At 34.4% G+C, this 25,750-nt stretch overlaps 1 protein-coding gene across 1 annotated transcript; it reads right to left on the bottom strand.

Moving 5' to 3' along the window:
• Positions 1 to 420: 420 nt before the first annotated feature.
• LOC129234510 (ras-related and estrogen-regulated growth inhibitor-like protein) lies at positions 421 to 25,502 on the bottom strand. The gene is made up of 4 exons (XM_054868516.1): positions 25,385 to 25,502; positions 11,504 to 11,560; positions 6,956 to 7,032; positions 421 to 911 (listed from the first exon to the last, which is right to left on the bottom strand). The coding sequence occupies exons 1-4, from the start codon at positions 25,452 to 25,454 to the stop codon at positions 441 to 443; spliced, it is 675 nt and encodes a 224-aa protein (XP_054724491.1). The 5' UTR covers positions 25,455 to 25,502; the 3' UTR covers positions 421 to 440.
• Positions 25,503 to 25,750: the final 248 nt, after the last annotated feature.

Raw genomic sequence — 25,750 nt, 5'->3', positions numbered from 1 at the left:
AGAAATGAAACACTGGTGCCAACTTTAAATGAAACAGACTATATATTAGTTAGTACCCCCCTTACTTGTTCTAACATTTTTTATACTTTCTCTTTAACTCATAAAGAAGTTTTCTTAAATACTACAATGTATAATATTTACAATATTGCATCGGTTTGCTCAATCGGTGTTATCCAACTTATTCCAGCATAAATTTTTGTAGTCACTGGTTCATCTAAAGGTGGTTATCCACCAGCATTCACCGCATCTTTGTTACCCAGTTCACCAGCTTGGTTAGCTAAATCACAGTCATTTGACAGCATATTCACTGCAGATGAGATCTTCTCTCTATAAATATTTGGCACAATCACATTGAACTCATTTCTGGAGATTCCTTCTTCGGTGGATCACCAGGGGTGGGCTCAACCCTGCTCTTGTGAGCTCTCCCCGGGTGCCGATTCTCATAACGACAAAGATGGTCTCTTCTTCTGGCCGTGGTGATCGGCGATCATGGCACCTCCGCGGCCGAACATAGCACTAATGATCTTGGACACGGACACCACAGATATCTTCCTCCTGGAACTGGTATTTGTGGGAGAGGAGTTCGAATTAGAACATTTGCTAATGGAGATGCAAGCATCGTTTAGGAGGATTCTGAAAGCATCAGCCACTTCGGCGTAATCCTCGGCTGCTGATACTTCTGCGAAAAGGACATCACCAAGTTCAGAAGCTATCGTTCGGCCCTCTTCCGAGGACACTTCTCTCGCGTGTTCCAAATCTTTCTTGTTGGCTAGAAGTAATACTGGTAGGCCTCTGGAAGTGAGGTTGCGTAGACAATCGGCTGCAACCAAGAAGCTGCTTTTGGAAGCTACACTGTAGACAACTACGAACGCCGAACACCAATCTAACTTTTCGGAAGGAATACTGTCTGTCTGAAAAGGAAGGAAAAAAGTGTTAGAAATTTCCGTAGATAGATTAAAATAAATAAAGAATAAATAGATATAAACGAAATTACTACTTTTCCCAAGAGTAGTTATTACTTCTGTACATTAATACTATATCAATATATCTCATGCACTAAGCCGAATTTTACAGCATCAGTATTATATTTATGAAGATTTTATGCTCACTAGTTATTGTTATCATGTGCAATAAACTGTCAATACTACGGCTCTCACTTTCAGCTGTCCAAACTTTCAATAAATGAAAAAATATGACGCGAAGGGTTAATGGAAATTCCTTTATCAATTTGTTTAAGTGTTCATTATCAAGTTAATCGATAATAGTATCAAAAAAAAACTCGCTGAATTAATAAGAGCTTTCAAAATAAAAGTTTCAGCATGTTCTAATAGTTGTACCACCCCCCCCCCCAAAAAAAAAAAAAGAAATAATCATTTGAAGTTTGATAATAATTTATTCTCAATTGCCGCTGTTGCTTCTGGAAGCTTCCGTCTCTTTCAAAACGGGAAATAACGGCACCACTTGACATTTTAAAACATGTTTAGGTTGCGGATGTTCTTTGTTCCAAACACATAATAATTCTCGTCTTGAAACGAACGAAAAGTTGGAAGGGCAGAAACATTTCGAAAAAAGTGGCTGATTCACGCACCAGGGTTCTCAGAAGCGATCGTTAAGGATAGAGGAGTCAGCTATAGAATATCTGTAGGGAGAAAAAAAAAAAAAAGAGGTCTAGCATAGTAGTGTTGAAACACGTTCCGCCCACCTGAAAACGCAACCCATTCATAGGAAGCCACAGGAGCTTGTTGATCTATTATCTAATATTCAAAATCGACGTTGTGGAAACGGGGCTTGGGAAGCGCTATAAATAAGTCACTTGAATTCTCACTATCAAAGTAGACCGAGACAAGAACGGATACCTTTCTGATTTAAAAGTTACCTTTCGGTTGCTGGATTAAGTCCAGATAACGGATTGTGGTTTAAGAGTTTTGCACAGCTGCAGGAGGTAATGGCACTTACGATATTTATTTTCCTTCAGCAATCATTAGATTTTTAAAAAATATGTAACTTTTTTGCGAACAGTATACCTTTCATATAGTACGATATGTATTTTCTTTCATCAATCATTATTTTTTTAAAAAATATGTAACTATTTTTAAACAGTACTATCTAAACCTTTCATATGGCTGTTAAGAACATCAGTTTGAAGTAACCTGATGTTGGAAGTAACCCTGTTTGATCGAAGTAACCGTGGGCCATTCTATAACTAGTAATTTTGTAGCAACCGCTAGTTATCCGCTAGTTATAGAATGGCCTACGGTGTGTCCAGAATTGTATACTAGAAACCTCACTGTGCTTTTTTAATTTTAATCCATTTATGTAAATTAGAGTATTTTGTTAACTATTGACTATTTTAACAAGAAATGACTTTTACCAAGCACGCTAAACTGAAGAGAAATTAATAGGTCAGCAAAAACAATAAGGTATTTTTGAATAAGGCATTATTAATAGAATTTTAAAAATATTGATTTTATTACATCGATTATGTGAAACATTCGTTTTTGAGTCTTTGTGAAAGGTCAGTTTCAAATGCTTTAACGAATAATGAGGAAAGGTCTTATAACAATAATTGAAAAGATTCTTGATTGCCAGCCTGGTAAGAGAGAGAGAGAGGTAAATTTTACAAATGTAAAAAAAAAAAAAAATCTGTTTTTTATGCTAATTGAAGTACTGATAAATAATGCTAATTGAAGTACTAATAAAGTCCTCAAATTTAGCTTAAACCAATCAAAATTTTATTTGACATACTTGACTGATAGCCCACTACCTCTTACAACTAAAGCTAAATCGAAACCTTGCGATAACCAATTAAGTCTTGTTGAATTGTTTTGACAGTAACTGCATAATTTGAATTTTTTGTTTACGAGAAATTTCGTCAACGAAAATGATTATTCATACATAGTTACGTTTACACATCAGATAATTATTTTCGACTTCTGGTTAGCGAATGACTAACTCGCTCTTTTAAATTTTCTGTAATTTTCCAACAAAATTTCTTTTGCCTTTAACTGTACAGGTAACATCATAGATTCAAGTGATTTCTCCCAAGCATAAAACATTATCTGCACAGTTGCGGCTGATAACATTCGTTCAAAGTTCAATACCCTCTTTTAATTAATGATAAAACTCATTTTGTATAAGAACTTTACTAAACTAATTGCCCACAATATGTATCATCGCAACTTCAGTCATGTGCAAAGCATTTTGCTCGGCATAACACTTCATCAATAAACACAAAAACAAATCTCAAGACAGCATAACATTTGGAAGGTTTCCTAATTAGATATGCTCCAGCAAATCGAAGAATCTATAATAGCAGCTCCATTAAGACTGAAAGCTCCAACCAATCTCTGAAATGGAGACATCACGTTGCTTTTCTCGGAGGAACGACTACCGTTTGCATGGAAAGTGTTACAGCAAATGATGTTGTATCTGAATTAGACTTTCTCCCCGAGTAACAGAAATTGGGAACACTACTCTTTCGAACACCCCGGCACTCAACGTGATAGCCAATTCTGGAGTGCTTCCAATAGCCTCCTGCAGAGTTTGATGGAAAGAACTCATTCTGACTGCTTTCGACGGGGAACAATGGGTGAGAAAATGGCTCGGGATAAGGCATTTCGAATGGGGATGATGGAGGCCTAATTGCAGCAGACGGATCCCCGCGTCTCTTCCAATTGCTTAGAACGCCGGCTCATCACTGCATAACGTCTGCCATCCGCAGACAACTTGAGAACAATCAACAATTAGAAAAGGAACTCGTTCTAAAGAGTTCTGATCGATGTGTGATGATTCGAATTTTGTGAACGCTTTTAACTTCATACCTCAACTCTACTTAATGGGAAACCGTACGATAGTGTGATAAATCAAAAATTTAAATAAATAAGTTGCAGTATAGAAAAATAGGTTTTTGGATGCATAAAATGTTTGCCTTCGTGTCCTCGTTGTCTGAAAGTTAGCCGAAATTTTAAGAAAAGTTGCCAAATTATTCGAGTTTTGCTGAGTTATGGTAAACGTCTTCCACACGCTTTGTGGAATGCTGAACGTCCTGTGTCATGTAAACGGTGAAATCTGGCGGTATTTTCAATATTTCTCGCCAAATCTTTAAATTTGACTCTCGTCTTAAAATTTCTGTTGTCTTTGAGACCCTATATTTCGACAACGAGGGGACGAGGACAAATAATTTTTTCGAAAAGAAAAGAAAAAAAAAAGCGTCTCAACACGTTTCTTTCGATTTTTATTTAAATTCCATGAGGTTCCCTGGTAAGGAAATTATAGAACGTGAAAACTGAACCTTTTTGCTACCATTATACAAAAGAATTCGTTATGGCGAAGCCAAACCGCTTTGAGTTATGCATTGAAATTGAAGAAGTAACATAGGTCTATAATGTATCTACTCCAGGGTGCTCGATCTTTCTCTGCTCGAGGGTCGCACTTCATGTTAAAATGATTCCCGCAGTCAGAACAGATATAGAATTTCAGAATGTTTTAAAAATTTCTAAATAAGATGGAAAAATGTGGAAAAGGAAAGAAAACTGAAAACCAACAATTGTTGCTATGGGTCATTCCATAGAAATGTCAACCTCAACCTCAGAAATTTTTTTTCAACAAAGTCTTAATTGTGACCTATCATTTCATTCAGCATACTTCCTAGTACATAAATCCAGTAACAGTTTGCAAGAATTTCATTCGGTGATTTTCTCATGGATGTAAACGTGCGAGGTAGTAGAAAAGGCTTAGCATGTGCAAAAAACATGCGTCTACGTTTTCTTGTGTAATGTAAAAATTTTTGCAAATTTTTAAAAGAACTATGTTAATTCTAAATGATTAGATGTTGGCCCAACAAAATTGACTGTTCTTTTTGCATACATTATAAGATAAGTATTTTAATTAGTTTGGTTATTTCACTGAAAATATTTACGTTACGTTAGTCACGAAAATGTACTATTTTTTGCTTAAAAACTAAACCAGATGATTGAACCAAACAGCACTTTTAATTTTCTTACATCTGTGTCATATATACTTAAAAAGTGCAAAATATTTATTTTAGTATCAGTAGATATAAAATAATTAGTGTGACTAACGTAACATTTGAGCTGTGACTAACGTAACAGTTTGCATGTGACTAACGTAACATTTTAAAAATGACTGCTAATATTTAAAATTTATTTAATTTAGTGTACATTTTCATGAACAATTTTGAATATGTAGGCATTCTATATTGATTAAAAATATAAAGGGTGAAAAATACCAGTAATATTACATTGTAGACCTCCTGTTTACTTAGAAAAATACATTTGTAAAGGTTTTTATAAAGTACTTCCAATTTAAAGAATTATTTAAAAAAAAGGTGAGTAAATCAAAATGAGTACTCTGCTGAACGTGCATTCAACACAAGAATCCAAGCTTAAGAATTAAGATAGTAGAAAAAGTCTTAAAAAAGGAGACCGTCTCTATTTTTTAGAAAATACATCTCCACCTATTATTAAAATGAGGTAATTGCTGCTCGTTGGAAAACATTTGAAGATGTTATATGATACAGTGACAATAAGCGTTGCTGCCATATATTTCAGAAAATGCAAGAATGATCATTTAGAAATTCAAACATTTGCGGTGATATCTGGAATTAAAATGCATTCTGCAAAAACGTTCGAATATTTTTTTTCAATATTACATTTTAATTCTAAAGCATGCACAATAGCATTCGTTCGATGAATCAGTAAACCTTAAAAAATAATATGCCATTGAAAAGTACTACGGAGTTTCTTATAACGGTAACTAGTATATCAACGGAATACTAGAATTTGGTGAAACTCTCTACTTGCATAAAGTTAATTTTTTTAAAAGAGAGATATTTAGGATTTATTTAGACCAAGAATAATGTTATTCAGTTTGTAAAAGCAGTTTTTTTTTTATTTGTTTATTTTTTCGCACATTCAAATTGAGTTAATTGAACTGAATCCTTCCATTCAATTTCTTACACCAATATAGAAAAAAAGTAAAGAAAGAACCATAATGGAACACAAAGAAGGTTCCTAAAAAATGTTAAAGTAATATAAGAGCAAGAAATTAATTATAAAAAGTTTTTTTATGCATTCATTGCTTGTTATTCGATGGTTACGTTAGTCACGTTACGTTAGTCACACACAGTTTTTCGTAAAAGTACCATAAAGGGCCAAAAAAGATTCATCTGTAACAAATCTGTAGTACATTTTTAAAAATAGATTTCTTACCTATTACAAATATATCGACTAATTTTAAATGCCTGTGTAAGTTTCAGAAAAATTTGCCTCGTAACATAAGCATTGTTTCTCAGGGTTGCAAAAATGTTACGTTAGTCACGATGCCTTTTTTGATTAAAAAACACCTGCCAGCGCTTATTTTGCTTCAAATTCTTGGTAGAAATGAAAAATAGTCACCTTGTACATTTTAAATCTGCATATTAAACCAAAACACATTTATTTTTACTCCTGGTGTAAGTAAAAAGAGTTTCAAAATCAGCTGCGAATGTTACGTTAGTCACTATGGAATGACCCCTATCAATAATTTTTTCAGAAACCAATTTCTGAATATTTGACTCCCAATTTAACATTGTTATTAATCGTGCTTTTCGTTTAGTATGATTAAACAAAACGGGCATCACGGATCAACTACGTGGGGCCGATATGGTAGAGTAGGTTGAGCACCATTGTTCTACTCGAACAAAAGAATATTTCAACAAAACCCAAAAGGGTTTTGTTTAACTATGAGTTCAACGAAAAGTAAAAATGAATTTGCTACATTGGAGAGACCTGGAGTCTTCTATATCGTACTACTGAGCTTCAGATAATTAGGTTACAGTTTACTGAGTAAATTCAAAAGGCTTTAAGGAATATATTGATTGAGGTTGAGCTGACTCGATTGGATATCGGTGAAGTGTTTGCGTTTATTCAATTTTTAAAAAAATGCAAGTGCTTACTTGGTCCCTGGAAGTATCCAGAATTTCAACATCTACTGGAGATCCAGTGACTTGTGTTTGGGAACAGTATAAGAGATCTGAAAGAAAAACATATTTATTAGAATTTATTTACTTTCAATTTTCAGCACATCCTATTGACTTTTCATAACAACTTAACTGAGTGAAGAAGCAGGTCAAAAAAGTTTAAGGAGCATCCAATAATCTCATAATAGTTGCTACATATCTTCTATATCTTTTACCTTGCTTTTCATTTCATTTAGAATTACTACTAATTTTTGTAACTCATCGAGATTAGAAAAATATGAAATCGCATTTTTTATTTTCAAAGCATCAAAGAATTAACAAATACATGAATTGCCTTGCCAAGCAGTACTTGGAACATAAAGTTGTCCTACAGTATTTAGAACAGAACTCTTAGCTAAAATTAGAACAAAGTAATAAATAATTTAGCTCCATCTTTGAGTAACATCAAAGTCTATTCGTATCTTACAATTTGTTTCTAAAGACCAAATCGGTGTTTCAGAGCAACAGTAAGACATCTAATCCCAGGTATAACACTAAGATCGCCTTCTGTTGCTCTGAGGCAATGATATTTAATTCTGTTAAACGTTTCTGTCACTATTGAAAATGTCTTCATGGTTTCCTTAACTGAAAAAATCATAAAACTGGAACGATAATCATTTGGATTTATGTTTTTAAAACTTGTTTACTTAACTTTTTAACTATGTAATTTCCATTTCATAAACTATAAAATTTTGTTTCTTGGTGTGTGTCTTGACCAGGGCCCGACTAAAGTTTTTGAAGACACTGTACCCGAAATTTATTTGGTGCCCCCACCTTCCTCTGAGCTTATTTCATATGGAGACGCAGTAAAGTATCTTGATACTTGCGTATTAACATATCTGTACTAAATTAGTGGTAACTTATATTACAAAATATATGCATTCTAAATAATAGATGTGATATAACATTACGATAACTAAGCATGATAATATAAGATGTCGTCAAACTTTGTCCGTTGCAGTAAGAAATTAATATCAAATTTATCTATGGTATAACTTTTAATAGTGTTAAAAATATAGAAGGAATTTGGAGTGGTTTTGGGATTTGCGAAAGAGGTTAAATTTTTATAGTTTTTTTTTTTTTTTTTTTTTTTTTCTAGTTTTAATACTTACATCTCGCAGTAGTGTGATATGGAATGATTCCAAAATCAAAATTTTACTTACAGATTTGGTGTCCCCCAAATGTTGGTGTCCCACGACCGTGCCCCATTTGCCCATACCTTAATCTGGCGCTGGTCTTGACCATAATTTTGGTTGTCATAATTAAGTTTTTGGTATAGTGAAGCTTCTATTCTACGAGTTCCACAATTTCTTTCATCATCGTAATCCTTAATTGCTACTTCAGCTACTTTTCTTTAAACTGTGATTTTAACCACTTTTTTTGCTGAAAAGCTGCCAGTTGTATTCCGTCTCGGAATCGCAGCTCTGACACGCTGTAATTCATATCCTTCTTCAAAGGAAAAAACGGTATTTATAAACTTCCTAACCTCGACGACAAATCGCGAAATCTACCAAAAAAGAAAGAAAAAAACCTTGTTCACTTACAAAAAAAAAAAAAAAAACTTCTGGTAAAACTCCTGTGTCGAAAGAAATGGTTTGGTTTTCGACTTCTAATTTTCCTCCCTGCCTTGTCGGAAAGGAATTTTAAAAAAGTTATATGGGAAGAGAAAAAATCAAAGTTAATCTTGGAGAAAATCAACAATGGCAACAGCTGCTGCTGAAGGACACGCCTGCTTTCTTGCCAGTTGCCAGTTGTAAATATTTTTCCATGGTTCAACGTGAACTAATGACTACATTTTACAGAACAGATAATGATCGCCAAAACTGAGCATTATTTCGAGAATGAACTTTGTAATTTGTATTTGAGTAAGTGATTTTTAATGGTTCAGGAAATTAATGAATCGTTGTTAAACTTGTAAGTTGCCAAAACTCACAAATTGAAAGATAAATATTGTGTTGTTTTACAACCCTTTGAGAAATGAGAAGAATGTGGGGCTCGGAAAATATTGAAGCTGAATCATTGAAATGAAATTCCAATGCTGACTAACATATACATACGCAAATGAACTTTACAAATATCCAAGATCTCTCTGTCGTTACGAGGGCGACTAGATTCAGAATGGCTTTATTTCAAGTGGGTTTGACTTGATGAAACATTTTTGCTTTCAATCAGAATTAAGAATGAAAAAAAAAAAAAAAAGATTAGTAAGTAGTACATGAATGAAGTTAATGGTTTCTACATATTGCTTAAACTAATTATATAAAAAGCATCTTTACATCAAGTAACTGCTTTGGTTATTTAGGCGAAAACTATTTCTATTACTAAGACCTTTATTTTTTCTCTTCTCATTTCAACTAAAATATAAAATAAAAATCAATGATCTTGACTTAAAAATGATAAATATCGCTTTGGGAGAGTTACAAACAAATTTAATTTTTGTGCGTCAACTTTTCCAAAAAAAAAAAAAAACGTGTATTCCATCACAGGATATATTGCACTAAAACTTTGGTCGGCTCAAATTCAATGGAGTGCCTATAAAATCTTTGTTATAACACGTAGAATACCTTAAAGACTGAAACATTACGAAGAAATAATTGGTAAACTAATTAATCTACTTCCACTTAACGATTACGTGACAGTGAACGCCATGCCTCCAACTGTTAAAAGGTATGTTTTCTACACTTTTTTTATGTCGTCAAATGCAGCGTTCTATCGCTCTTCTTTCATCGTTCTGCCTTTGGTTGTTGTAGTTTATTGTTTTTCTCTCTATGGCTAGAACAGTCCATGGATCGAAGGGTGCCTCTGAACGTAGGGTACTCCGGTCCTAACAACAGGGCTCTCCTAGCCCCTCGCCGTTAAGGCCAAGGGCAGCGTTTCTTAATTTCTTTGATTAGTGGAACCCTTTTAAATGCTCACTTTTTTCGTGGATCCCTTAGTTTTTTGTCAATAGTTTGCAGTGGTGTAGGCAAGGTTCTGCTTCAGAGGGAGCCCAGGTTCTTTCTTCGAAGAGGGTATCTCTTTAACTATTTGTCGTTAAATTGGTAATTAAATGGACTTCATTATTGACCATGTTAATTATTGCTAACTGCTAATTATTATTTATTTTTATACGTAAAACACCAAAACACTCCTATTTGTACAGGCGGCTGGTGACCCAAAAAAGTGGGGGATCGAAGGATTTGCGGGCAGGTTTGGTGGGTGACACCCCTAAAGTTAAATTTTTTCTTCAAAAATTGGGCAATAGAATTTTTGCGTCGTTATTAATTAATTGACCTTCTTCCAAAAATTTCAGAAACGGACTCAAAAAACGGGACCTGATGTCCACAGAAGATTTCCTCCTACCAAAATCTAAGTTCTATTTTTATTTTTGCGAAATAATAACATGAGGAAAGCATAAAACAAGCACTTATTAAGTCAGTTCTTTCTTTAAACACGTGAATAGATCATCACTATCATTTTTCATTCGACCCTTAAATTTGAACTTAGAAAAGTGGAGGAGCCCCTTTACTGTTGAAAGTGAGAGGGCAATTGCCCCACTTGCCCACTCTGCATATCTGTGATTGTGAGTATTTTTAAAAGGGATAAAAACTTCAGAATTTATGCATGAGTTTTATGATTAAAATATTTTCTTGATTAGGAAAAGAAATACTGACGTGTTTTACCTACATTAATGTTAATGATTCACTAAAATTTACAAAGAAAATGTTTTTAAAATTTAAAAACTAAAATGTCACTTATTTTTCAACAATTTTTTAAAATTTATTTATAAATCAGAGATTTTGATGTCATTGTGTGTTATGTTGACTTAAAATGGTCCTCACTCGTTAAATGTTAAAGTTCCACTTTCAACTGCTGCCATAGATACTGGGAGAGTGGCTAGTATTACGACTAGAATATTTGAAATTTACATCAAGAATAGTAATTTTATCCAATATTTGGTAATAATGTAGGAAAGGGAACTTGGGGGTGCCCTCTCAAAAGTTTTCAATGTTGAAGTCATTTTTAACTGGCAAATTTGAAATATGTGGAATGAAAGCAAGCAAGTCTAGTGGAACCCCTGAGAGAGTTTCGTGGAACCGTGGGGTTCCGCGGAACACAATTTAAGACTCTGGCCTAGGGAAAAACATTATGCATTGTGCTCCCTTTTTATAAGCTTTAATGCGAGTTACATTTTCATCATCCGCTGTATCATCCTCCTTTATTTTTCTGTGGCATTTTCTTTTCTCTGCAAAGATTCATCCTTTATTTTTTTACCCTTTTTTCCCTCTCTCTTCCTCAATCAGGTAAATGTTTTAGAGTAAGGGCTTTGTTCTGCTAAATTTGACACTATAGAATTGAATGATTGCTATCAAACTAAATATGCCATACAAAAAGCTGACTACATTCCTCAAAATAAATAATGATAAATAGGTCATTAGTATAGAACTCGACATTATGATGATATCATACGAAGTCAGAATGAAATTAAATTAAATGAAAGCTCACCTTTTTGGGAGCTGTATTCTCCAATAAACCTTTGAGTGAGAAATCGCACTGTTACAGCTGTAAGAGAAAAGGTGTTTCAATTTCCAAGAAACTACATTCATTAATACAACTCGACATTCATCAAAACAAGTTAGTGGATTAATGTTGTAATATTGCATATAAAATTCATAGAGTCCCCTTTTCACACCACATACAATGAATTGCATGGAATGGGTAAGAAGTTCCGTTATTTCTTTCCTTATTTTTCTTTTTGGAAAAGATGAAAATTGTTCATAACGACAGATGCCCTCGCTCTTACGAAAAAGAATTCATCTTCAAGCCGAGGATCAAGCAACGCAGGTGGATGGAATGTGCTCCTGAAATAGAACGTACATTTTTTTCCTTCCCCAGAGAACTATACTTCACTTAAGTCGTAGAATCGTGCTTTCTGCCAACGAAAGAAGAAAGAAATGACAAAAAATATATATATTCTTCGGTCGTAGGTTGAAAAACTTTTAAACCATAGTAACAAAACAATTCCAAGAAATGTTACACATCCTAAAACGTGACATTGAAGAATTGAAACCACTGACTTCAAATCGGATGGTGCTAAATATCAAACTATGTGCATAGTAAAATTTGGCATCCGTACTTTTAAAAAATCATTCTGTACAGTTCATGTTAGTATATGAATTCATAAAAGAATTTTGGATTTTAGTAATGTGGAACGTTGGTTAAATTCAAGTAAAGTGGCGTATTAGTTAAATATTATTATTTTTTTTTAAGTGTTTTTTTCCCTTTTTTTTATCAAGTACAACAAATTAGAACAAAATTAATAGAGCCATTTTTCTAACTAAAAAGCAAATCACGAAGACAACATGCAACGGTAAGTAATTGTCTTTCTCACTGTGACTTTGAAGACAAAACAATAAGATTAAAATCTTTTTAAAACAAAAATAAAGGCTTCAACACAAAATTTTACTTCTTGTGTTAACGTTCTATATTGCACTTATCGTTCCTATCTTTGTACGCTTTCAATCTTAAGTGTTTTATTTTAAAAATGCAGTTATTCTTGTTATTTCTTCATTTATTTACTTTTATATTTAATTCTCTTTTTGAAAAAAAAAAAATCTAATACAGCGATGGGATACCACTTCAAAGTAACCACTTTGTAAATGCAGAAAATTACTTGAGTCATACGTATGATTATTAATTAAAAAAATATATTTAATTAACAGCTCGCTGGTTTTCTAATGTAGGAACTTTTTTTTTTTTTTTTTTAAAAGAAATGACACAATAATTATTCACTCGTGATCAGTGCAGAGGATTTTCGCATGCTCTTATGAAACCTTCCACGAATACTCAATCCCAGTGTAAAAACTTGAAATACACTTGTGAAATCTTTTTCAGTCTTTAAAAATAACTATAGAACAAGGAAACAATAGGTCAATAAAGTCATATTGGAAATTCAGGTAACTGACAAAAAAGAGCAAGATATTTTAAACATTGATCATAAAAAATGTTTTTTGAAAAAATTGTTTGATGTATTTCATTGTTAAGTGAAACAAAATCCACATTAAAAATGACGAAAGAAAAGAGAAGTAAATAAAACAATAAAACCCCATTTAACACTTCTATCCCAAATAATAGATCTAAATTTAGTTTAATTTCAGACGAAGGACAGGAATCGTCAACTTTTAAGTATAACGATCTTTTGTTCCATGCTCAATGACTGTCAATGGCATATCAGACGAAATATACTTCATGGTTACACTCAGACTGCCTTTAACCTCGTCCTCATGACATCCAATAAAGTTACACAGAGGATCTTTTGACGGCATCTCTAAGACTTTCATCGCCAACGAAGTCGGGAAGTGGTGAAAAAAAAAAGCCTTCACTTAAGAGGTTTAAAGGGGTAACGTATGGCTCACAAATAATGCTTGCCGGAATACCTTTAGATACGGAATTGGGTTATTCAGTACCTGACGCAGAAAAACAGGGCATGGCGTTCTTCCAGCTTTACATAATTATTCCAATAAATACTTTGCCCATCCCTGACCCAATTGAAACCAATACCTTCCGCAGTTTCTGCATGCAGGATCTTAATGTTATTTTACCTTTTACAACATTAAACAGCAAGGGCAAGCCATTAACATGGTATCGATGAGGTATTGCCATTTTCGCCAGATGATTTAATACTGCTCAAGTATGCAGATGATCTTTATTTCTATATTGCTCAATTATCGATAAACAGGCCCGACGAGAGGTAATGCGGGTCTAGTCGGAAACTGAAGGACTGCGGGTCTTGTGCGAATCCGACTCAAAACCGGAGTAGTATCAATTTTTTAAGTTTTATGGGGGTAGGGGGCCCGGCGACCAATCTGACAAGAGGGCCGACTTGGCTCTCAGTGGCTCTGTCAATAAATAAAAACATTACAATAATAAAATTATGTCTCTGCAAAATACTTCTTTTGTAATAAAACAGCTTTTTAAAGTATCAAAACTTTCATGTAAGGTGATAAATTTCGTTTTCCTTATTGCCTTTAATTGTTTTTAAAATAGAAACTTTCGTTTACTTAAAAGGGCAATATGAAGCGTTTTCTTTTTCTTTACAATATTTTTTTAAAAATAATAGTAAGAGTACCCATACTTTAAAGTTAAAAGAAATATCTTAGCTTGTTAAACCATCCTTAAAATCAGTTTGCTGATAAAAACTTACGCATGGATTTAACTGTAAAAAGTAGAACCTCGATTGCCCCACGACGTGGCTTTTTTTAAATGGTAAATGTTTTGCAAGAACTGTGGATGGAAAAGTGATGTGAAATTCCAGTTTGAATAATAGGCAAAGAAAAAACAGTGCATTTCTGTTTAAAAAAAAGAAAGGCACATTACCGAGGGGATAGATCGACAAAAGGGAGAAATGTGGCAATACATATGGTATACGAGTTTCATTTCAAATTATTATGAAGCGTCATTTTCAATCATGAAAAAATAATATCCAAAGGGTACGTGATGGAAAAACGGTGAACTGTTATCTAAATTAAGTACCTACACACTCCAGGGTCTCCCGTACTTACCCCTATATGTGGTTTAACCGGTTGGATGGGATGAGGACCTGAAGAAGTTCTGGTTTTTCGATCCGAACAAGAAACTGAGCAATCCATAGTACAGCACTCCCAGAGGTTTACATCACTTGGAAGACTTCGCGAACACCACGTATTCAACGTGCCCTAGTCACCATTAACGAACACGGAGGATCTTAAACCGATCCGGGACCCTTCGGTTTCGAGTCCGACGCGCTATCGATCAGGACGACACGGCCATAAATTAAATAATCACCAATGGTGATTTTTGCAGTACTGTTAGCATTTTAAAATTCATTATAGCAACCTCTGTCTCCCAATTTGATTGTTAAAATGAATGAGCAAAAAAATAAATTAATTACTGTAAAAAAACTTAATTAATTTTTGGAAGGAAGGGGGCTTGTTTCATGGCCTAATGTGCTTCAGATTGTTATATTTGGTTCCATGGACTGGTATTCCGTCATATACGACAGAGAGGCTATAATTATTGTAATTGTGAATGTAATTTCCTATCAAAGGGAAGAAATAAATTACGCTACTTTTTTCTAGCAAAAGCATTGAATTCAAAATTTATATTCGTGTACATCACGAGTAAAAATTTCCCTTCCGAGTCATTGTTCCCTCCTGAAGGTGTTCGATCAATCAGCTCCTCAATTTGCGAAACGAGCAGTTTCGGTAATTGGCTGCCACAAAGTGCTTTCTTCAGAATTCCAAATGCCGGGGGTCACACAATATGGGATCCAATATTGACAGAAGTGCTCATTTGGGGGCGTGTGACGTCATCAGTCAGCTTCCGAAATAGCAGAGGATGAATGGTATGCCACTCCATCCCGAAATAATCGTTGCAGGGAAGTCACCGGGAGCAGTTTTAACCGGTTCATCCGCAGAACTAACTGGCACTAATCGATGTAGAGAGTACAAGGGTTTCGTCTCGTTGAATGATTTCAGAGGTGGTGGATGTCAAATAAAATGGAGATACAAATAAGAATGAAAAGTGACATAATTGTAGTGCTTTATGTATTTCATGCTGGGGATAGATTTTGGAAAAGAAATTCGTGTTTTAATGAAAGATTACTGATAAACTGAACTAGTTGGTATGGCTGAAAGGAGTTTTGGAACACAGAAACGTGTTTTCAATGATTAGGATCGATTTTTGATAAGTTGGTTTAACAAGAAAGGAATTGTGTAAAACTCTAATAAATAGTTTGGTCAAGTAATTAAAATACGCTTTATCAGCTTTTCTGCTTTGTGATATTTGAATGTAAAATGTGAAATTTTGAAATTTAATAAGTGTTTCTAAGTCGTAAATGAGACAGTGAAAGGCAAAAGAATGTAAGTAGATTTTATAAAGTTCTAAGTAAAACGCGTTTACAGTTCTGGTCTTAGGAAGTCTTTCATTGAACGCTTTTTTTTCTAAATCATGCTGTATATCAGCACCTACCATATCTTGCCCTAAAACGGAGGAATTTCTCCTACTACTCGCACTGGTTATCGCCATTTTTTAATTTTTGGCATTTGCATTCTTTTGCTTCTCACTGCCTCAACTGTGAAATCCGTGCACTGATTTATTATTCTGAAAACAAACAAACAAAAAAACAAAAAAAAAAAACACTTAGCTATTTTATCTGCACACTAAAGAAGCTGTTATAAGATGTATGAATGTAACTTTAGCTCTAATTTTGTTCATTACTCACGCAAGAAGTAATCTTTACAATCATTTTAAAAAAAAAAAGTCTGTTACAAATACTGAATGTTTTAATGTCTAAATTTCTGTACGAGAAAAAAAAAATTAGCTTCTTGTTCCACTAATTTCCTCTTTAAATTGAAACGGAGATACACAAAATATCATAAACATATTTTAAGGCGAATAATTTTGTAGAGTGTTCCTAAAAAAGAAATGCAATGAAAAGCTCTTCTCCGATTTTATCTTAATTCAGCTGCAGATGGTATCACACTTGATATCGCACGAAAAGGAAACATACTCCACCTTCTTTTTTCGTCAATTTATTGATAAGTGTCAAATACAGTTTCGTTTCGATATAAATTTAGATATTTTATAAAGTGCTCTTATTGGAACAAAATATAAACAATAAATATCAAAATCGCGTGTTTGATACATACGCACTTCAGAACGCATTGCTATTTGCTGAACCAAAACAAAACAACTAACTGTGAAGCGAATGTAGATTAAAACAGAAAATCCTTTGTTTTCATTTTCGCGCGTCGCCATCAAGATCAAGAGAAATCGCGTGCAACAAAGCACGTGACCCCGCCCGACACGCGATATCCGCGAGAATGCGGAACGAAAGACAACGGACGCATTGTGGACGCATGACGCAAGGTAGGCGCCATACGACCAGACGCATTCTCATCTGCTGTTGCATTTTCACCCGTTGCTTTGTTTTCTTAAGCATCGCGAAACACTTGACCAGCCCTGGGAAAGGAACGATCTAAATATTAATAATCGCTTGGAATTCTTGAAACGATTTTCTTCTTTTTTTCTTTTCTTTCTTTCTTTCTTTTTTTTTTTTTTTTTTTTTTTGTTGTTGTTGTTGTTTTAATAATTGACAAAATAATAAATTGTGCTTGAACGAATATTTCGACTATACATTATTAAAAAAAGTTGCTGCATCAAATGAAAATAATATGTTTCGATGAGAATGTGACAGGAATTTCGCTTCCTTGAGTAAAAGTGCGCTTGACATTTAGCAATATAAGGAGTTTCTTTTTTCTTTTTTTTGTGTGTGTACAGCCAGGGTTGTGCGCAAAAATTTTGCAGCCCGTCACAAATGACTTTTACGCCCCCTCCCCCATATTGTTTCCCCTCTACGTCCCTACATATATTCCAACTCTCATTTTAAAAATATCGGGCCCCCTCCCTTCGGGCCCGGGCCAACAAGTGTCCCTTCTCCCCCCCCCCCCTGTGCTCGCTCCTGTGTACAACACCATTGCCCAGATTTTACGACACTCGATTTTTTTTCTTTCTCGAGGGTATTTTTCAAGTTTTTGGAGTCTTTTGTTTTAAATATTATGATTTTTTAAATGGTTTTTAGTAATCTGTATATGAAATAAAAATTTTGACAATTTTTCGCTTCACCTAATAATTGTTCTAAAAGAATCGCTCTATCATTAAAACGAACAGAGCATTGTCACAAGTTAAGCAAAGTTTCAGAGAACTATTGTCCACGAACAATATCAGAAAAGTTGTAGCAAAGAATTTAAAATACTTTTACTCTCATTGAAATTTGGAACTAATAAACCCCATTATTTAGGGTTTTGGAGTGGATCAATAGCTCCCCTATAACAAGTTGATACTGCAAGATACGTATTTTGTTGCTTCATTCGTACACCCGTTCCCTGTAAAATTTTGAAATGACGAGTTGGTTGAACTGAGTTTTTGGAAACTACTAGTGATTTACATTCCATGAATATGAACAATTATATCTGCTCAGAGCCCGATTAAAATAACATAGAGCAATAGGTCAAAAACTTTTTCGGGGGCTCCCTGTAGTCAAACCATAAAATTTTAGCCATTAGCTATGGCAAGTTTAGCCATTTCGAAGCCACTAAAAGCAGGGGCCCTAGTAAACTGCCTACTTGGCCTAATCAGTAATCAGGCCTTATCGGTTTCTTCAGAAATTGATACCGCTTTAACTGCATGTTTACGGAACCAAACTTGCTAAAAACGGATTCTTGTTCCTCTGAACAGTAAAGAAGCCCGAAGGTCGTCCCGGGAGGTCCTTTTTAACAGAAAACAAAGTGTATGGCGGGGGGAGGGGTTGGAGTGTCATCAAGCTGTTTTTCTTCTCGGTTTTTGAAGGTGTCCCAAACCTTAGAGATGCGATGAGGCGGAGCTTATGCAACAGCTTCCGTGTTCGAGAAGTATTGCTGACAGAGGATGTACATAAGTCCCTCTGCACCAGGATCTCAACAAGGTGAATGATCTCAATTTTATGGAGAACGGGAATGGCAGCAGGAGTCGTTGTGTGCATATTTTCGGAATCGTGGGGTCAGGGTTCGAGGCTTATGTTATTGCTGACGATCACAACAGTTACGCGAAAACAAAGATAAGATTTCGATTGCTTTGCGAAGTCAAAATAAGGGGTAGGGGAAATCATCCACAAATAATGGCATGCTTTGAGGGGGGTGGGGAACAGGGGCGTCCTGATGAGAGGTCACGGGAGGTCACTGTGACCTCCTAAAAATTTTCTTTTTAGCAAATTTGAAGACAGCATTGTAAAATTCCTATTTAAAAAAATGCTCATATGTTGTCATTCGGTAAAATTTAGGGTTTCATTCAGCAAATTGAAAATTTCTCCCCTCCCAAAAATTTTAGTTTCGGGAGTCATCGGAGGGGGTTCATGAATTTTGTGACAGGGAGAGGTGATTAGAAGAAAGTTCATCACACTTTTTGGTTGAAGGAAAAAAAATTATATAATAATATGCTTACGTAATATAGCCTGACATGTGACAAAAAGAAGGGAGGTGAATCGTGACACGTTGTAACAAACAGGGGGGGGGGGATTTGTTGAAAAACAACCCTTAGGACGATTAATGTTCGAAATATCTGTAAAATTTGACAACTAGATCAAAAAGAAATGCCCAGAAAAATCTGAGGTATGTATAGGGACCTTTTGTTTGAAGATTGAAATAATTTTTTACTTAATGCAGGAATCTCTTTTTTAATCATTCATTTAGAGAAACGACGAATACAATAGTAGTAAGTTTCACATGTGATTGTCGTTTTATAATCGTGGAAACCAACAGAAATTCAATTGGTTGTCCAGTAAATGATAATGATTTTTAAAAATATTTGCGCAGATGTTTTATTTATTTGTTTTTAGTTATTTCCATACACTTACACAGTACACAGCTTTTCTGTTCGAGTAAAATGTATTTTAAATATCTTCAAAGTGGCTTGCCATTTACCACCTTTCCCTCGTAGCTTTCTCTTGAAAGTTAAGGGAAAAAAAGCATGAAAGAAGGGGTCTCATTCAAGTATTTCCAGTAAAGTCAATATATATATATATATATATATATATATATATATATATATATATATATATATATATATATATATATATATATATATATATATATATATATATATATATATATATATATATATATATATATATATATATATATATATATATATATATATATATATATATATATATAAAGGGTGTCCCAAAATTAACGCAAGATTTGAATTTTCCGCCGTTTTTGCAGTAATTGGTTGGCAACCCTGAAATATGAACAATTTGACAGTTGAAAGTTTAGGGTTATTAAAAATGGAGCGTTATACGATACAATAACGCGTTTTCATTATTGAAATAGCATTTCAAAAATAATGAAAGTTGAGGCTGGTCAAGCAGTTACTGTTATTGGCGCTCGGTATCGCAACACAGTAATGCACGGGTGGTTGTGGGCTTGTCGACATAGACCTTTGAACTCAAATAACTCCATAAGAAGAAATTTAAAGATGTTAAATAACACGATCTAGGGTGCCAATTCTGATCACCGAAATGAGAAAGTACGCGACCAGGAAATGCCTTATGCAGTAATTGAAATGTTTCACTCTCTCTCCAGCTGTATGGTACAATAACACCCCATTTTTACTAACCCTAAGCTCTCAACTGTCAAATTGTTCTTTTTTCATGGCTGCCAACAATTTATGGAAAAAATGGTGGCAAATTCAAATCTTGCGTTAATTTTGGGACACCCTTTACATATATATATATATATATATATATATATATTTATATATATATATATCAAATAAATATATTCAAAAATGAAGCATTTGAAAGTAGCCTTAGAAGGTGTGGAAATGTGTGTCGATTGATTCGTCTGCATGTATGCTCCTAGTAACGTTTGCGGATATATAGCTGAATTCAAAAAATAAATTCGGTTCGAAAGGATCTCTGGCGGAACACCTCTCTCTCATGCTCCATTTCGGTTAAAAAGATCATTCATAAGTTTTTTGAATACACCAAAAAAACCCCCTCTCAACATTGAATTTTATGAGTTCTATCTAAATTCGGCACGGGCGCTATCCGATTTCTACTTAAATATCAATATAACTAAACTTTAAAATAATAATAATAATAATAACTTCAAAGATTAAAAAAAAAAACAATAAAAATATTCCGAGGCTGACAGAATTCAGCTTTTGCTGCGACGAAAATATTGCATCAATATATAGAAGAAAATATCGTGAAAATATCTCTCTATAAACATTGCACTGTTCAAACTGAAATGCAAAATCAAGTACATATAATTTTTACTCTTTATTTCTCCATTTACTCTTCATTTTTTTGGTTTAGGTGTTTTTTTCACATGTTCTAATACTAACTAATTTAAATTTAGAACGCTTAAGTTTTTTAAGAGAGTCTGAAACAAGGAAAATATCATGCATAAAAATAATCAAAAGGTTAAAATGTGTCCTCTCATTTTTATCATGCTTTCACAAAATTCGCCTTTTTCCCAACCGGCTATGAATGCGAAATTCAATCAGAAATTTTCAATTCTTTACTGCATTCGGGCATGGATTCGCAATATTTCGAACGGATGGGCTGGCTGTTCTTTTTTGCTACGGATTCAGAGAGGAGCAAAATTCGGGTGCCATTTTATGACGTCGAAGGAATTCAAGGTTGAACGATTTCCGGAACGATGACGTCAAAGAGTCATATCTAAAAACTGAACCTCTGACAGCAGCAATTTCACCTGAATCTCGACTCTTACATCTTTAATTGTCTGTTTTGTAACGGGAAAAGTGTTTTATTTCAGTCATTTTACTATTTTTGAAGCGATTTAAACATGCATGAGAGGGGAAAAACACGAAAATAGTCGGGAAAGTCCCACTGTTTTCTATTTAACGACTTGGCAAACTCTTGAGGAATACTTACTGTTTTAATCGCTGTGAAATGCAGATTGTTAAAGGACAATCTCAAGAAAGTTGTTTTATCAGGGGTGCCCCCCTACGGAAGGGGTCACGGCGCAGACTGCACCATTGAAATTTTTAGGAGGAGGGGTGTTTTGAGGGGAATTTCTCTCATTTTTAGGGGGGCTCTTGCTTGGGAGGGGGGTCTTCGCGATATTTATGGGGGGCGCCTTGATCTTAGGGGGTGGGCACCCCTGATTTTATGCTCCTTAAGAGTTTTCACCCAGGGGTCAAAATTCAAGGCGGGAAAGCGGGATTCTCGTCGAAAGGTCTTAGATCAACTAATCAGGGGCGCTTCAAACTTATTTTTGGGAGGGCGGAAATTCATTAATTTGCAGAATGGAGCTCCAAATTTTGCCGAATCGTCAGGTCAAAATTAACAGAATAAGGAACTTTTTGGGAGTTCACAGTGACCTCCCACTAAGGCACCCCTGCAACTGATTCAACATAATACTCGGAGGCGCAACTTCGTAGAAAATTCATTTAACACGACACAGAAAGAATGCTTGAAGATTTAAAACGTGCTTTTAATATTTTGCAAGACTTAGATACAATTAACTCTCAATAATTCAGACCCTATTGAACCGAACTTCGCTTCATCCGGACAGCCATTTAGATATGCATAATTTTATAAATAAAGGCGAGTTCGTAACTATGAACATTTGAGATACCTCCGTCAATAAATTGTTCAAGGAATGACTACAAAACTGCCATGCTAACTTCATCCGTATTTTCATTAATTCAGACGATCTGGATCCAGGTCCGTCATTTAAGCGATCGGGGGAGAGGGGGTGAGGCAATGGACACAATCCCCCCCCCCCCCGTGAATTTAAAAAACATAATGCAATGATGCATTTTGCTACATTGATGTTTTTTTTCCCAACAAAATGCATTCATTATATAACTTTTGCTTTGGAAAAGCGAAGCCTGCTTGGATCCTCGATTAGTCTGGATTAATTAAGTTCTACTGTAACTACAGCAGATCAAATGGGGTAATTCACAGTTAAAGAACTTGGATAAAGTTGTCGGAAAAAGAATAAAACATCGAACGTGATAATGTAAAATGGAGGAACACAGAGACGCGGAGAGTCAAGGCAGGCCCCTTGTCAGTTACGTCGCCGGGCCTCTCCCGCCCCCCAAAAATCGAAAAAAAAAGAAGAAAGAAAATGAGGAAAAGAAAAAATGGAGAAGAAATAAGTTGGAAAAAGAAGAAAGAAAAGGAAGGTAAGAAAAAAATCAAAACTGCTGACTAGAAAACAATTTAACTCCATTTTAATTGCCACAACACTTCAGTAAATAACAAAAGAGTAAAATTTTACTCAATCTTTGCGTTTTCTCTTATTTGGAGTTTTTTCCCCATTTTTCTTACTTCCTTTTTCTTTCTTTCTTTCTTTTTTTTCCCGCAAAGCCCGGGCCCCTAGTTTTGACTAGGCTGACATGACTACTCGTCGGGCCTGGAGTAACATACAAAAACTCGTAGTAATAAAGGAATATTGTTACTTTAAATCACTCCCAAAAATGTGTAATCCCTCGATCCACAAAGGATATCTTCTCTTAAAATTTTTGCTATTTCTTCCTGAAATCCTGAAATGTGGCACGTAAGATTAAATAAAATTCATTTTAGATTTTGATAAAACTTGCTGATCTCGGAACTTAAAAATGAGGTAAACACTACCAACTCCTTTTAACCCGCAACACCTTATGAAAAAATTCCTGATCCTGTGGAGGTTTTTTTTTTCCCTTCATAGAAACCGCGAAGCACGTGGCTGTAAGCTAAGGCAGCGAGAAAAGGCATTTAGTAGATTTTAGAAAACACGAAAAAGTTCAAATCGTAGGTAGGCTTTTGTTGAAAAGTTTTCTAAATCATGCTGTATAGCAGCACCTTCCAGGGTTACTAGTATCATCCAGAATCTGATTTAAAGCACGATCTTACGGGTTCGTGAACCTGAGAACCATTTTTAGGGGCAAAATAAGGTAAATTTCTCTATTTCTTACCTTTTCGGGGAGACTATTTCTTTGAAAACGTACATTATTTTCGTGTGATTGTCACCAGGACCTGGGCCTCATCTTCGTTTGATCGGGCCCTGGTATCTTCTCCAAAACATCCAATACAGAGAATCCAAACCAATTAATCCAAAACAGAGAAGAATTTCTCCTATCATCTGTGCTACTAAATTCCATATTTTTATTTTTATTTTTTTAATTTTACACCGCTTAGTTTCTGGGGTTTCATATCATGTTGATATTTATAGAATTTTGACATTGCTTTTATGAATAATTGCAGAATAAATGCGAATTATTTTATTTGCGATAACACAGGCCCGTGATGAAAAAAATACATGAGAAGTAATGAATGAATTTTATGTACTTTTTTGATGCTGATTTCTGAAAAAATTCTGTCACGTCAGATTTTTTTGTGAAATTGATTTTTATTTTTGATGAATTCTTCCATCAAAAAGTATTTTTCTGGCAAAAATGGGGTTTTTTTCATTTAAATGTATAGAAAACATCCTATTCTTGGTGATACATATTGATTCTTCAGCAATCAATTACTTTTTATTGGTCCAAATGGAAGAAAAATGATAAAAATGCCAAATTTTTCTCATCCGTGGAGCAAAAAAAAAACTTTATATCAGAAATAAAATTCTCTCAAGAAAAAAATTAAACTGTTTGGGAGTACAGAATATTGATGCAGATTGCCTACTAAATTTCTTCAAGATCAAAAATAGTACGGCAAGAAAATTTAGAAAATTTGTGGATTTTACATGGAATGTCCCTGTAGCCAGATTGCCCAAACCTCCTCTGAAAGAGAGAAAAACTCAAAAACTCAAAGTTCTCTTGAGTGTATACTTTTTACATTATATTATGTTAATAGAAAATTTTTCTGTTTTATTTTTTAATATTTGAAATTTGTTTTAGCAATCTGGACACAGGGCCGATCGAAAATTTTAGATTTTTTTCTTCATATAAAATGAAAAAAAAATCTAAAATTTTCGTGCCGTATCAATTTTGATCTTGAAGAAATTTAATAGGCAATCTGCATCAATATTCTGTACTCCTAAACAGTTTTATTTTTTTCTTGAAAATTTTTTATTGAGGTATAGTAATTTTTTTCTTCGCGGAAAAGTAAAACTTGTCCTTTTGTGTGTATCATTTTTCTTCCTTTCAGACCAATACAGTAATAGGTTGCTGAAGGATCAATATGTATTACCAAGCATACGATATTTTCGATTCTGTTAAATGTAATAAAACCCACTTTTTCCAGATAATTTTTTTAAGAAAATACATTTTGATGGAATATTTCAGTAAAAATTAAAATTAATTTCACAAAGAATTCTTAGGTGATGGAGAAAAATGGGCGTCATTTTCGAAATCAGCACATCAAACTGTATAAAGATCAGCAAAAGCTTATTTTGTATTTTTCAAAAAGATCAATTTCGCAGGGTTGTATCATCATTCAGTTGCAAAAAATAATTTCTGGTTTAAAAAAAAAAATCTTCATAGCACTTTGGGAAATTCAAGAATTATTTTAGAGCATGCAAAACATCATTTGCGCAATAGAATAAAGCAAAAATTTTAAATGAAAATTTTTACACAGAAAAAAAATTCAAATGCTGCTCAAGGTTACATAAAATATTTATGATTCATTCAACTATTTCTTGGTTATTTTTAAATGTCCTTACAATTTTGTGATAACTGTAAAGTTTAAAACCTGGCAAATGTCAACATTAGCCGGTGAATATCTACATTTATGTGCAGAAGATATCGGCGAAAGACCGAATATTAGCAATAAATCATTGATGAAAATCGATTTCCCATTTTCGATCCTGCACGGGAACATTTTTATTCTAAAATGAAATGATAGAAACTTACCAGATTTTCCAACTTCCTGAGCTCCCAGCACTAGTATCCTCACGCAAGGAGGAGGCGCTTTTTGCATCATCTTGACAGTCCTGATATGATACCGATTCACAATTTAAAAATCGATTCAATAATTTATATAGACAGAACATACACTTAACAGTCTGATTCGATGGCAGCAACTCCACTGCCTCTCACCATCCACACTGACAAAAGTAATCCTCTGGAGCGAAGAGAACGAGCAACAAGCTGCTCTGACATGCAACAGCTGACTGAAGTGAGGAGGGAGATTATCGCTGAAAGAGAGAGAGAGAGAGGATGGAGAGGGGGATGGAGGGGGAGGCGTCTTACCGGCGCGTGCCTCGTGGTCCCGGGCTA

The sequence above is a fragment of the Uloborus diversus genome, chromosome 1, assembly GCF_026930045.1.
Source record: "Uloborus diversus isolate 005 chromosome 1, Udiv.v.3.1, whole genome shotgun sequence".
In the NCBI taxonomy this organism is placed as follows: domain Eukaryota; kingdom Metazoa; phylum Arthropoda; class Arachnida; order Araneae; family Uloboridae; genus Uloborus; species Uloborus diversus.
This window is presented reverse-complemented; position numbering and strand designations above follow the sequence as displayed.

What these genes read in the sequence shown, in the direction of transcription:
- LOC129234510 (XM_054868516.1), bottom strand. Translation starts at nt 25,454, where the DNA reads ATGATGCAAAAAGCGCCTCCTCCTTGCGTGAGGATACTAGTGCTGGGA. An exon ending in TCAGGAAGTTGGAAAATCTG is followed by an intron (nt 11,561 to 25,384) that starts GTAAGTTTCTAT and finishes TTTCTCTTACAG; the next exon opens with CTGTAACAGTGCGATTTCTC. An exon ending in TGGATACTTCCAGGGACCAA is followed by an intron (nt 912 to 6,955) that starts GTAAGCACTTGC and finishes CTTCCTTTTCAG; the next exon opens with ACAGACAGTATTCCTTCCGA.